Source organism: Anopheles arabiensis, chromosome 2 (genome assembly GCF_016920715.1).
Source record: "Anopheles arabiensis isolate DONGOLA chromosome 2, AaraD3, whole genome shotgun sequence".
NCBI classification, from domain to species: domain Eukaryota; kingdom Metazoa; phylum Arthropoda; class Insecta; order Diptera; family Culicidae; genus Anopheles; species Anopheles arabiensis.
The window spans coordinates 77,451,637-77,465,012 of NC_053517.1; the positions used below are offsets into that span (position 1 = coordinate 77,451,637).

Here is a 13,376-nt window from a genome sequence, read left to right on the forward strand (position 1 = left end):
TGGACGTTGCTCCAACTTACAGAACAACGGTTTAGAAATTCCCTTTAAGAAAATTACTCCGTGGAAAGTCTGCGACTCCAACATTTTTGAACAACTTGTTAATAGGTCAAGCCATTTTTTCCACCTTGTCATAATTCATCGTGTTGATATTTGTAATCCCATAGAATCTCTTATCTATTCCTGAACGTTATTCACGCTTTGGTGTCACGATACTTAAAGCTTTGGTGTCACGATTTACTTTCATCCTCTTTCTTTCGCCAGTTTTTTGCTTAATAATCACGACAACTCATTCATGCAATGAATTCATTGCATTTATGAGCTTAAAATACGTGGCAGTCAAATCAGATCCACAAAAGACCGCACGATTGAAATTGAATTTTGTGTTGTTTGCGAATTTAACCATATTTGACTATATTATGACAAAAATGTTCTCATATGTGTTGTTTTACTGTTAGTTTGGATGCTGGGTTATTGAATCATTCGGTATTAACCTTTTTCGTGCATTTACGAGAAGTATCCGTCTTACTCGCGGTGTCCGTCTTTACCTACCTTCCCCTATTAATATTCATTAACTAATATCAATATCAATATTAATATTAAATTTTAAAAATAGTAATAGTAAGGCCAAATTTTTTAGCAATGTTGGCTACATTCATATTTGAAACATCATGGACCTATATATGCGTTTTTAATAAAAAAAAAAAAACTTGCTGAAAGGTTGTTCATGCAATTTTTTTCGCATATTTGAGAAGAGATATTTTTTCTCATTAAGCAAATCATTCATTATGAGAGGCATTCCCAAACATATACTATTAATGACGGCCAGAAGCAACCGCTATTAAAATTTTTCACATAAGTCGAAATTCAAAGTTAGCATCCAGATTATATTAATTTTTGTTATATTTTGCTTAAACTGGTAAAAGTTAGCCACTAAAATAGTTTATTGGTCTGATTACAATTGTGTTGATTTTTGGTTTTTCAAATTTGATCAAACTAGTTAAAATGGCCCGGTTACAGGGCTACGCAACGTTTATTGGAGGGCGTATAAGAATTGCACTTCAATTAACCATTTTGTTTTTGGATCCGTTGTGAAAGATTTTTTTTCTGTGTACTTATGTTATTTTTAACATATATTGCAGTATATTGATTTATGATTTCTTAATTTTCTTTTATTTAATATTTTATTAATTAATTAAAGGATTGTGTATTGTGGATTGTGACCCCTTGAAATACATAATTTATGTATAAAAATTCACATTGTTTTCCCGCATGTTTTCCCACAAATGCAATACCCTAAATTTGCCCCAAATCATGCTCCGCCGAATACACTGCTTCAGACCTTTACTGTACACGGATATTATAGGAACTGTGAGCGTCCAGGATAAGCGATAGCTTGAATGTAGAGTGTAGCGTGCTTTCCATGGTCAGCAGCAGAGTAGCAATTCCACTCGAAGCCACTGCGATTGCAATTTTCGATTAAATGCAAGAATATTTTCGAGCATAAACGGATTTCCGATGCCACCAGGTCAATCTAGAAAAAAAACCTGTACATTGTGTGTCTCCTCTCCGCTGGATTATTCTGTCAAATCGTAGCTGTCCACTGCTGCGGTAATTTCATCGCACACCGTTCATTGTTCGTTGTTCAATCGGTTCACGTTTACTAATATGTTTGTTATGTTTAAACACTTTTGCTTTATTTAAACACTTATTAAACATACGATATAAATAAAATACATAATGAACAAACACTTTAAACATATACTGTATGGGCCGCGCACCAGCCGCACCGAGCGCCCCTGCCGAGAGCTCCTGCTCGATCGGCTCGCTAACACACTCTGCCTGTATGGCGCTCGGCACACACTAAGCCTTGCGCTGCTTAGTGTGTGCGACAGTGTGCGTGTACACTGTCGTCCTCCTGGACGTTGACCGGTGGCAGCGCAACTGCCACGGCAAGTCCAGGGGTCGGCACGGCTGCCCACAACAATGTTGTCCAGCTCATCGATAGCATAACAGTGCTCCGCGTCCACCGGGGAAAATATTTCGGCTGTGGATAAGGCGTATTGTAGAAATTCTGGCAGTATCTGCACAAAGTCGTCTAAATGCAGCATGGTCGGAAACATCGTCAGCGCCTTCCGTGGCGTCTTTTCGCACAGGTACTGATTAATGAGTCGCAGCGGTTTGAAGTTCCCGACAGCTCGCAGTATCTGATTCTGTTTGGAGTCTTCGACGGTGTACTTATCTTGATTTTGCGAGTGTAAATCTTCACAAAAGTGGTTCACGTTTGCGTTCTACAATAAGAGAGGATAATGCGACATTTTCTCCACCAATATAAGGGCCAATAAGGTAACGCAGATGATAGAACATTTGAAATGAGGCTGCTGCCTGTAGAGTCTTGGATATTTTGATGTCGTTCTGCAGCAATCCAGACATCAACAGTACACCGTGCGGCCAATAACGATCAGCCAATCAGTCTGGCGGTGGCCCGCGATCCACTGGTTACCCGTACCAACATACCACGGAAGCTGATGCAATAAATTTTAAGCTTAACTGTAGTTATTGAATCTTTATGCTGTTTAGATCACTTCATAAATATTACACAACTTCACATACGTGAGGGCGATATTCGTCTGTTCGTTTGACGAAAACATCGTTGCCGTCTTTCGTCCAACGCCTACATCGATGAATAGCTACGTCGGTGCAAAGTGTGCGAGAAAACCAACACGGTACAAAAATCATCCAAGCTATCCGCATCAGCTAACCTAACATCAACTCACTAACCTACATCGTCTCACTATGGAGTGAAAAAGTAACGCTCTATAGTGAGAGATTGAAAATGAGAACCTTTTTGTAAAATTTGTTATAGGATGGGAATGTGTCAAATCAGTACAATTTGCTAGAAGAATTCCAAAATTCAGAAAATTCTAAATTCTGAATTCTAAATTCATTAATTGTATAGCGAAATCACATGTATCGACAAAAGCGTATATTGGTCAAATAACTGTACTCTTAAAAAGGGTGTAATGTATTGTTTGTTGTAATTACATTTTCAGATACAATAAAATTTTGTATGTTTTTTTTTAAATTAAACCAAATTGAAATTATTTTGTTGTAATTATGATAGTGTTGTCCATCCATTCCATCCGAACGGAAAATTTCGTCAAATTAACCTTTTAAATACCTTACGTCGATTCCTTCTAAATTAACGTTTTCTACTGTTAACAGCCAAATTTGTGTTTGAATTTGACGTTTAAATTAACCCATCCCATCCGACAGCTGGAACTACCATTCCCATCTTTGAATGCCCATCACCACAGGACAAGCTGTCAAACCAGGCTAGCTAGCTGTCAGTGGTGTTGAATGGATTTTTGGCTTGGCTTTATTTTCGGGGTCGAAAAAGTGGAATAAAATAAACAATTTGCTCAATTCATCGTTGCAACGAAACGTTCCACAATGTCGCAGCGATTCCCTGCGGCCAACGTGAATGCCGGTCCAGTCTCGCAGCGTTATCCTGCTTCACCGGGCCAAAATAATCAGCCGCCCGTGATGCGTCCATACGGACCGGGTAACAATTTTTCGGTAGGCTTTCACCGTGAACTGCTTGTGGTGCAGCACCATTAACCAGCTGAAATAGACCTTAATCGTAAAATGCTCTGATTACCTCCATCTGTGTGCGTATTTATTCTATTACAGCCCCGTGCGTACACTCCACCACCGCAGATGGGAGGTGGCGGTGGGCCGGCTCAAAATCAGCATCAACGCCCGATGCAACCCGGCTTCCAGGGCGGCAGCATGCGGGGCTCACCAATGTCCGCCTCTTCCGGAGGAAAGCGAAATGCCGAGAGCCGTGCCTCTATGAACCAGGCTCAGCAGAAAAAGTGAGTTTATTCTATTCTGTCTTTAAACAATGATTTGTTGCTAATTCCTTCTCCTTCATTTGCCTGTTGTCTGTATTTTGCAGTGATTATTCGGTAAAAAAAAAGAAAAAGCTTGCAGACAAAATTCTGCCACAAAAGGTGCGCGACCTAGTACCCGAGTCACAGGCGTACATGGACTTGCTGGCGTTCGAACGCAAACTGGATGCGACCATCATGCGCAAACGGTTGGACATCCAGGAGGCACTGAAGCGCCCGATGAAGCAGAAGCGCAAGCTGCGTATCTTCATCTCGAACACGTTCTACCCGAGCAAGGACGGCAGCGAGGGTGACGCCAACCCGGACGGTTCCGTTGCGTCCTGGGAGCTGCGCGTGGAGGGCCGTCTGCTGGAGGACAACAAATCCGACCCGACCAAGATAAAGCGCAAGTTTTCCAGCTTCTTCAAATCGCTCGTCATTGAGCTGGACAAGGATCTGTACGGGCCGGACAATCATCTGGTCGAGTGGCACCGTACGCACTCCACGCAGGAAACGGACGGGTTTCAGGTGAAGCGTCCGGGTGACCGGAATGTGCGCTGCACGATTCTGCTGCTGCTCGATTATCAACCGCTGCAGTTTAAGCTCGATCCACGGCTCGCCCGTTTGCTGGGCGTGCACACACAGACGCGTCCGGTCATTATATCCGCTCTGTGGCAGTACATCAAGACGCACAAGCTGCAGGACGCCCACGAGCGAGAGTACATTGCGTGTGACAAGTATTTGGAACAGATTTTCGGCTGTCCGCGCATGAAGTTCGCTGAGATTCCGCAGCGCCTGAACCCGCTGCTGCATCCGCCCGATCCGATCGTGATCAACCACGTGATAACGGTCGAGGGTGGGCTGGAAAACAAGCAAACCGCCTGCTACGACATCGACGTGGAGGTGGACGACACGCTCAAGAATCAGATGAACACGTTCCTGCTCAGCACGGCCAGCCAGCAGGAGATACAGACGCTCGACGGCAAGATCCACGACACGGTCGAGACGATCAATCAGCTGAAAACGAATCGCGAGTTCTTCCTCAGCTTCGCCAAGGATCCGCAAACGTTCATACAGAAGTGGATCGTGTCGCAAACCCGTGACCTCAAGGCGATGACGGACATCGTCGGCAATCCGGAGGAGGAGCGGCGGGCCGAATTCTACCACCAGCCGTGGACACAGGAGGCCGTTTCGCGGTACTTCTTCACCAAGGTGAACCAGAAGCGGGCCGAGCTGGAGCAGGCTCTCGGCATCCGGAACTCTTAATTTGCTGATGGTCTTTTGTCGACGGTCGCCCGTTGGTGCATTTGTATGATTTTCTCGTGTTGGTAATTCGTCACCACATTCAATTTTATTACGTACTAAGACGATCCCAATCCCCCACCTTTCCCGCGGAGGGAGGGATATATAATCTGTATTTCCAATAAGTTTTGACGCTTTTTTTACGAACAGTTCTCGTAATTAAATACGAATAAATACTCTAGGAGTGGAAACATTCCCGCATTAAAAGGTGATGGTGTGATAGCTAAAGAAGTGTCCATCCGACGATCTTTCTACACTAATGAATTACGATTTAGCATTTGCAGGCAGATAATGCGTATGTAGGTGAGTCACCGTAGCCATTAAGTCGACAATTCATATTGGGGTACAGTATTACCCCGTTATTTTTTTCTTAAATCTGGATATCATTTTACATATCAGACTGCAGACACGCGGAAGTGTTCGATACTAGAAGCAAAGTCAATTGTTGGGCCTTCTAAATTCCAAATAATGTCCGAAAGTGAGATATGTTTGGTAATATTGCTGTCTCGGATTGCTTCGACTTCGACATCTCAACTCAGTGCTTCAAGGAACGTCTCCGGCTTTTGCCGTGGCCGCAGTGAATTGCGATGCAAATCTTGTTTTTGCTATGTATTTTTTTTTATTGAACTGTTACATCTTAATTAGGCCATACGGCCCGTTGAAGATTAATAAATAACAATAATAACAATATTCACCAGATAGGAATGGTGTTACATGATATGTTACAGAACAGGGAACCCCAATCTTATTCAATTTTTGTATACCTTATTCTTCCGGAATACGTACGAGATCTGATACAGGATAGAGGTAGATTTGTGGTGTCAGTTCCAGGACCGCCATTTTTTCAAAGCTTTTCTGATTTCTGAGGATCAATGTCAAGGGCCCAGATGGGGCTAGGAACAGTTATATAATTTAGGATACCAATTGCCATCTTGACCAGCAAATGGATCATTCCTCTCTCATCTTTCTCAACATTCTCCACGATGCTCGGTCCCTGGCTGCAGCCTCCCATCAATGTAGACATCTGATCTCCAATTCCAACCAACGAGCTAGTTGTACTCCCCTGTGCCTCATGCCGAACTGGGGATCGCTGTCACCTTCTTGGTAAAGCATGTGCCTCGGTTCGCCGTACAGCTCAGCAAGCTCGTAGTTCATTCTTCTCCTTCACACCCCATGTTCGAACACACCGCCAAAGATGGTCCGGAGGATGCGTCGCTCAAACACTCGTAGAGCGTTTGCATTAGTGTTCTGCTCTTTGGAGCGCATCCACGACTCCGATCCGACTGCGACTATTGTTAGTCCGATTCCGACTCCGGCAAAATCCAAACCACTAGTTCTACGCGGAGTCGTTCGAAGTCGTCCGGAGTCGTTCGGAGTCGTTCGAAGTCGTTCGGAGACGTTGGGAGTCATCTGGAGTCGCTCGGAGTAGTTTGGAGTCGACCAGAGTCGGAGTCATTCGGAATCGTCTAAAGTCGATCGGAGTCATCCGGAAACAGAGTTGGTCGAAGTCAACAGGAGACATCCGGTGCAATGTTCTTGTCATCAGGCATTTCATTTCGTTGTGTTTATTTTTCTTTAACTTTGCGCGTGCTCTTCGCATACAGGCCTTTGTGTCAAAGGCCGACTTCGGCCGAATCCGGGCGACTTCGACTGCAACCGATTCCGGACGACTCCGAATGATTCCGGACGACTCCGAACGGCTCTGGACGACTAGGAGCGATTCCGAACGACTCGGGATAATGCTGGACGGACCTACCTTCCAGAGTCAGTTCCGAAATTATCGGAGTCGGATCGGAATCGACTTCGGATTTTTCGGAGTATCTCACTAGTTTGCATCCTCCGCTCGGATTGTCCAAGACTCGTGTCCATAGAGCAGGGATCTCCAAACTTTTCAGCTCGCGGGCCGCATAGCTTAGAAAAAAACTATGTTGAGTGCCATTTAACGTTACCTTTAACTGATGGGTGATCGTTTAAATCTCGTTTTTTTTAACAAGATACTAACGATTCTCGGCCGGTCTGGTGGTACAGTCGTCAACTCGTATGACGTAACAACATGCCCGTCATGGGTTCAAGTCCCAAATAGACCGTGCTCCCATACGTAGTACAGACTATCCTGCTATGGTAACAATAAGTCACTGAAAGCCAAGCTCACTTCACTAGTGGGTACAGGCAGGCCTTGACCGACAGCGGTTGTTGTGCCAAAGAAGAAGAAGAAGACTAACGAGACTTGTACAGCTTCGTATTAGTAGTACTAAAAAAAAAGTAAAAAATAAAAATTTCCTTAAAAAAAGTAAAAATAATATAATATTTATTTTAGCCATTACAAAGTCATCGTGGGCCGCATTAGCAGACGGTGAAGCCCATAGTACGCACCGTTCCCCTGCGCAATGCGCCGCTGGATTTCGCTTCTGATGTCGTTATTCGAAGTAACGACCGTCTCGAGATAGCAGAACTCCTTTACTTCCTCGAGATTGTCGCCGTCAACTAATACACTGCTTCCAAGATGATATGAGTCGCCGACAAGCAGGTACTTCGTCTTCCTCGCATTGATTATTATTCCAAATCTCGCTGCTTCGCGTTTGAGTCATGGAACATCCCTACTTTTAAAATTTGATGAAATATGTGAAAATACTTATGAAGTATCTAAGTTTTTCCAGTCTCGAATGAAGTTTCCCAGATAGGACGAATGAAAGCGAACTGATAGGTTAGTTCATTTTTTCCAAGTGGTTGAATGAATTGTAATCAACAATTATTTTAGTACAATTTTCAATCGTTATGCAAGTAACGTAAATGTCGCGTCAAACTAACGGACGAATGATAGAACGATAAAAATACAAACGAATAAAAAAATGATGATGCAGGAACTGCCTATAGATAACGCAAGAACGGAAGGATACGAATGTAATTGCTCTCTTCTTAGCAGCTGCTCAACAACCAATATGTCTGGTGACCCGTGAATATTTGCCAAAAACTTTAACCGCCGTCCTCATATCTCACTGTTTTTGAGTGAGCGCATAGTCCAAGAGAGTGACTGTTATTACTGATTTGTTTCTTTGCGATAAGCAGCGTAGCACATATCGTTCTCGTTCTCTTTTATCCCTTAGTCGTAAAAGGAATCACTGAGTGTCGGATAAAAAGCTGAGCGGCGAGCAATAGCCATCATATGGATCGCAATGACGCGGCGCTTAAAGTTTCAAACATGAATATTTAGAAAAAAAGGATATTCTGGTTGAAAAACTCCATCGGGAGACAGCTGGGGTTCTACAGAATTTATAAAAATTCGAAGCAACATGCCTAGAGGTGCTCGTTTGTTTTGAGAGTACAGGCGTCCCCCGAGTTACGACCCCCTCGAGTTACGACGATTCGCAGTTACGACGATTTTGATTTTGACAGTTTAAAGTTGTCATTGAAATGAAATTGATATATTTTTTTAATTTCTGTGCTGATAACCGTTACAAACACATTTCCACAGATTTCACAACTCCCCAGTCTTGAATATCTATATCGTAAAAATATTACCCCAAAAGCCGTTTACAAATTATCGTACGATATTTGAAATAAAATACTAGATTTCATTAATTCCTACTCTACAATTTTGGTTATAAACTCTATGTTCACTGATATTCGACGTACGACTATTTCGACTTACACCTTGCTTTGGGACATTTTTTCGGTCCCAAATACAGTCGTAACTCGGGGGACACCTGTATTGTCTTAAATCAAAACGTACGATACGTTGATCTTAAAATCAGCTTGACCAAATGGTTTCTTCATTTACCCTGATAGTGTTCTCGTACAGAGTATGTAATTTGACTGTTAAATTTGCATTGTACTGTTGATCTTCCTATTACGTTGTTTGGATATATGTTTTAGAACGAATGGAAATTCGAAATCCCTTTACTTGTGGAGACGCCTGGTCGTTCACGTACATAGAGGACTGTTCTAAAGATGTTCTAAAGATTTATTTTTTTCCCTTTTTGTTTTTAAGTTGATAAAATTTGCTTAAGCTCAACTACGATACCGAACCCACTGATTAAATTGAGCGATGCTCCACGCCACATTAGCATTTCACATTGGACGGATAATCGCAGATGGATAGTCGCTCGTTGAAGTACAATCCACCCGGACATTTGCCATGTTCCACCCGGCCCCCGTTATAACATCTATAGTACATTGTACAATTTTGCGAATCGCGGAAGTAACCGTCGCGTGTACAAACAAATGGTTCGGTTTGGCCCGACGGGGTTTTTACGACCGGCGTACTGGGTGTACCGGGTGTACTGGGTGTACCGGGTGTACTGGGCGTAGCAGGTGTAGCGGCCGGCGTTTTTCTGTTCACACAGCCGTTTAGTGCAGCTAGCAGCGCAAACTTGGGACCACACTTCCCCGTAAAGTCGTCCATATCGATCGACCACACCATACCGCCGCCAAGCCCGTACTTTGCAATCACGTCACACTTCTGCCCGATGCTTTCCACACTGTCGTAGCTGACCCACTCACCGCCACCGGATGCGAACGCGCCAACCTGTACGGAATCGTACTGTTTGCGGGTCAGCATAGAGGAATTAAAAATTTCGTAGTATGCCAATGATCCTGCCTGTCTCGTGAATGGACCTGGAGTTCCGACACCACTAACTGGTGCACCGACACCGTCCACGGTTGGTTTGGTCAGCTTGAAGGTACGTCCGTAGAAGGGAATGCCCAAGTTGAGCTTGTTTGCAGGCGCACCCTTACTTAGCCAATAGGCAATCACAGCTTCCGCATTCAGCGCCTGCTTGTAGTCCGTATTGTCCAGTGCGGCCGGTCCCTGCTTAAGTGGAGCATGATGTCGAGTGACGCCATAATCCCCCTGCATGTCGTACGTCATCAGGTTGATGGAGTTGACCACCTTCGATATGGCCGGAATGTCGTACCGATCGTTGCCTTCGAAGCTGGTACCACCAACTGCCACCGTCAGCAGATACTTGCTCGGCGAGAAAGCGGTCGAAAGCTCTTTTAGAAACGGCACAAAGTTGGCTTTATCAGCCGCGACGGGATACTCCCAATCGATGTCCATACCGTCGAATCGATACTTTTTGAGAAAAGCTGCCGCATTTCGGGCGAATGTGGTACGCAGCTCCGGGGTTTTGGCTACCTTGGAGAAGCTTTCGGTGCCTGCATTATAGCCACCGATGGCGGCCAACGTTTTCAGGGCGGGATTGGTCTTCTTCAGATCGTTCAACTTGAGGATCATAGCCTCCGAGAAGGCCGCTTCGTTGGGAATAACAATCGTTCCGTCTGGTTTGATGTTGTAGAACGAGTAGACGAGCTGCGTGCACAGTGCGGGATTGATATTTTCGACAGCGAACTTTCCGCTGGCCACATAACCCGAGGCCCAGGATCCGTAGTAGCACACGACTTCTCCTGCAAGGAACGATCGCCGTTAGAGCTGTTTCGATGCGGTGATGAGAGGCCATACTTACTGCTTTCGACTGCTGCCAGCAGGGAACAGGCAGCTACCAGTAGAATAAACCACAGCGGCACAGAGTGAGCCATTTTTCTTGGAAGCTTTACCAAAAACGTAGAACTACCACAAACAGATCGCGACCTCTTTTATACACGCGTTGAACCAGAGCGTTGCCAGCTGCAGCAACTCATCTGTTCAAATATCCAATTGACGTCACAGATTTTGTGTCTGCCTGGCTTTGGCTCGTACGGTGTACCGGCAAAGGTAAACAGGAAGCTGCACATACAGTGGCAGATGGTTTGATTTTATCCCAGAACGGAGGAAAACGCATTTGAAATAGCACTTAAAAGCTCAGTGGTAAACATGGCTGTTCAAATCTTGAAATCATTGTACTGATAAAAACACAAGCTTACAGACCAAATGGTAAATTTAATTTTTGACAAATTTGATTTGAATGTTTGGATAATCAATCTTTGTAGTGGAACCAGAAATCCGAACATTGAGGAACGGAGCGAAATTTTTTAAAGCGTTCAGCTTTGCACTGCAATGCAATACACTAATACGCTTTAATACATTTATTATTAGAACGATTGCACTATAATCCACATAAATTGGTTATAAAAAGAAAAATAGTGTGTAGAATTTAAAAAAAACTATCTAGTTATTATTTAGAATAGTAGTTAGAGGAAACGGTTTTGAAGTTTTTTCTTTTTTTTTATTTGACGAGCCCTCAGCAAAAGAAAGCGTACAGTGGGATAAGGGCGGTTGGAAGTAAAAAAAATATCTCGGATTAAAAAAATTGTGTTTGTTAGTTAAGAAAAACCTGTAATACTATAACTCTATCTTTTCAAACAAAAAAAAGCCAACAAAGCTCTTGGATTAATCCTTCGTTTATCATCCGAGATAAGAAATCCAATGTGCCTTAAGTCCTTGTACTGCTGTTGGGTCCGTCCCACTCTTGAATACGCTGCAGTCGTTTGGTCACCACCCGGTATCACTGCCATGGCAAGGCTAGAGAAAGTCCAACGAAAATTTACCTGTATCGCCATTCGTCGCTTCCTTCCCGATCAGTCGTCTATTCCTCCATATCATGTCCGTTGTCGCCTGCTTAGTTTGGAACCTATCCAAGTCAGACATTCTATCATCCAGTCCCTTTTTGTTGCCAATCTTCTCTCCTCTGATCTTGATTCCCCATCTCTCTTGTCGCGTATTCCCCTTTATGTTCCGTCTCGACCCTTACGCCCCAGAGCTCCCCTCTACATAGAATTTCGCCGAACCCGTTACGGCCAAAATGACCCACTCCTACGAGCATTGGCCACCTTCAACGACCACTCAGATCTCTTCGACTACCATATCCCACCCTCCCGTTTCCGCTCCCTCCTTCGCAACACTATCACCCTTCCCACTCCATAATTCGTTAACCCGTACATTCCTTCCTCTCCTTAGTTTTTAAGCAACATATTGTTAAGCCTCAGGCGGACAATTTAATTAAATAAATAAATAAATAAATAAATAAATAAAACTAGTTAAGCTTGACTAAAAAAAATAAAAACAAAATAAAAACCATCTAAAAACGCATTTTTAATGCATAAAAATTAAAATCAACATTTGCCGTAAAAACTTGTTTTTAAATTGTTTTTATTTTTTTACTACTTTTGTGTTATTAGTGGTTTAAATTTAAAAAAACAAGGGATACAGGGTTTTCGCTCGTGAGAAAGACTTTGGCACCAAATATAAAGACTTTCTCTAGCGTATGAAGACCAACACCTAGAGTATGACGCAATGATCCCCTTGTTCAGCCTTGTTATTGGGCCGAATGTCTCTGTATTGTGTGCCAAAATATTTCTAACATATGAAAAGCACTGTAAAAACGGTTTACAGAGGCGTCATCTGGATTTCCGATGCTTAAAATCATGTTTTACAAGTAAATTGACCATTTTAAACAAGATTCGAAATGATACACATCGTAACTAGTACAAAAATGATTTATTACTATACCACAGGTACAAGTCCAACTGCTTCATTGAAGATGCAAACCGAAATCAAACGAAATTAAGCGTAGCGTCCAACATAGCATTTCTTTCATTGTCACGAATGTCCCAATATTAATAACATAAACCTCTTGTATAAACTTATAAATTACCACTTCTGTATATTTCACTCTTCGAATTCAATTAATCAACTACCCATCCCATCCTACATTACAGTGCTTTTATACCTACATAGCACAAAACTAATACCGTTATCTCTCTCTATATATAGAGAGAATAAGAGTATAGTTATACAGGATTATTCTATTCTAAACTGGATTCGATTCGAGTCGAAAAAATGAACTCCAAAGTAATATTTTCCATACAAATGAACACACAAAATTCATCAACCCGACCTCGAGACGACTCGATTATAAGAATAGAATACGCCTGATAGATTTATATATCCATGCTAGAAAGAAGCAAAGGAGACGGAAACTACTACGATTATTGGATTGCAAATAAGGATGAGAGAAGCAGGATCAGATTGAACCTTCTTGCGTTTTATACAACAAACCGCGCCTATTGAAGTAAAGATGAGGCCGGAGCAAAAATAATTTTTAGAGCAGCCGGTCCAGATCCAGGAACGTACATAACGCTGAAAGCAAGGCTTCCTGGTCCAGAGTGTACCTGCTTGGGTTGATCTGAAAGATCGCGGTCTGCATGCTTACATGCGAGAACCAACTCAATGCACACCACTATTCAAAA

At 43.0% G+C, this 13,376-nt stretch overlaps 2 protein-coding genes across 2 annotated transcripts; one reads left to right on the plus strand and one right to left on the minus strand.

Annotated features, from left to right (window-relative positions):
• Positions 1 to 3,340: 3,340 nt before the first annotated feature.
• On the plus strand, positions 3,341 to 5,399 carry LOC120896305 (brahma-associated protein of 60 kDa-like). The gene is made up of 3 exons (XM_040300311.1): positions 3,341 to 3,576; positions 3,691 to 3,875; positions 3,959 to 5,399. The coding sequence occupies exons 1-3, from the start codon at positions 3,451 to 3,453 to the stop codon at positions 5,154 to 5,156; spliced, it is 1,509 nt and encodes a 502-aa protein (XP_040156245.1). The 5' UTR covers positions 3,341 to 3,450; the 3' UTR covers positions 5,157 to 5,399.
• A 3,714-nt stretch (positions 5,400 to 9,113) lies between these two features.
• LOC120894899 (chitinase-3-like protein 1) lies at positions 9,114 to 10,738 on the minus strand. Its single transcript, XM_040297762.1, has 2 exons — positions 10,655 to 10,738; positions 9,114 to 10,595 (listed from the first exon to the last, which is right to left on the minus strand). Exons 1-2 carry the CDS (start codon positions 10,725 to 10,727, stop codon positions 9,253 to 9,255), a joined length of 1,416 nt encoding a protein of 471 aa, XP_040153696.1. The 5' UTR covers positions 10,728 to 10,738; the 3' UTR covers positions 9,114 to 9,252.
• Between the last annotated feature and the right edge of the window lie 2,638 nt (positions 10,739 to 13,376).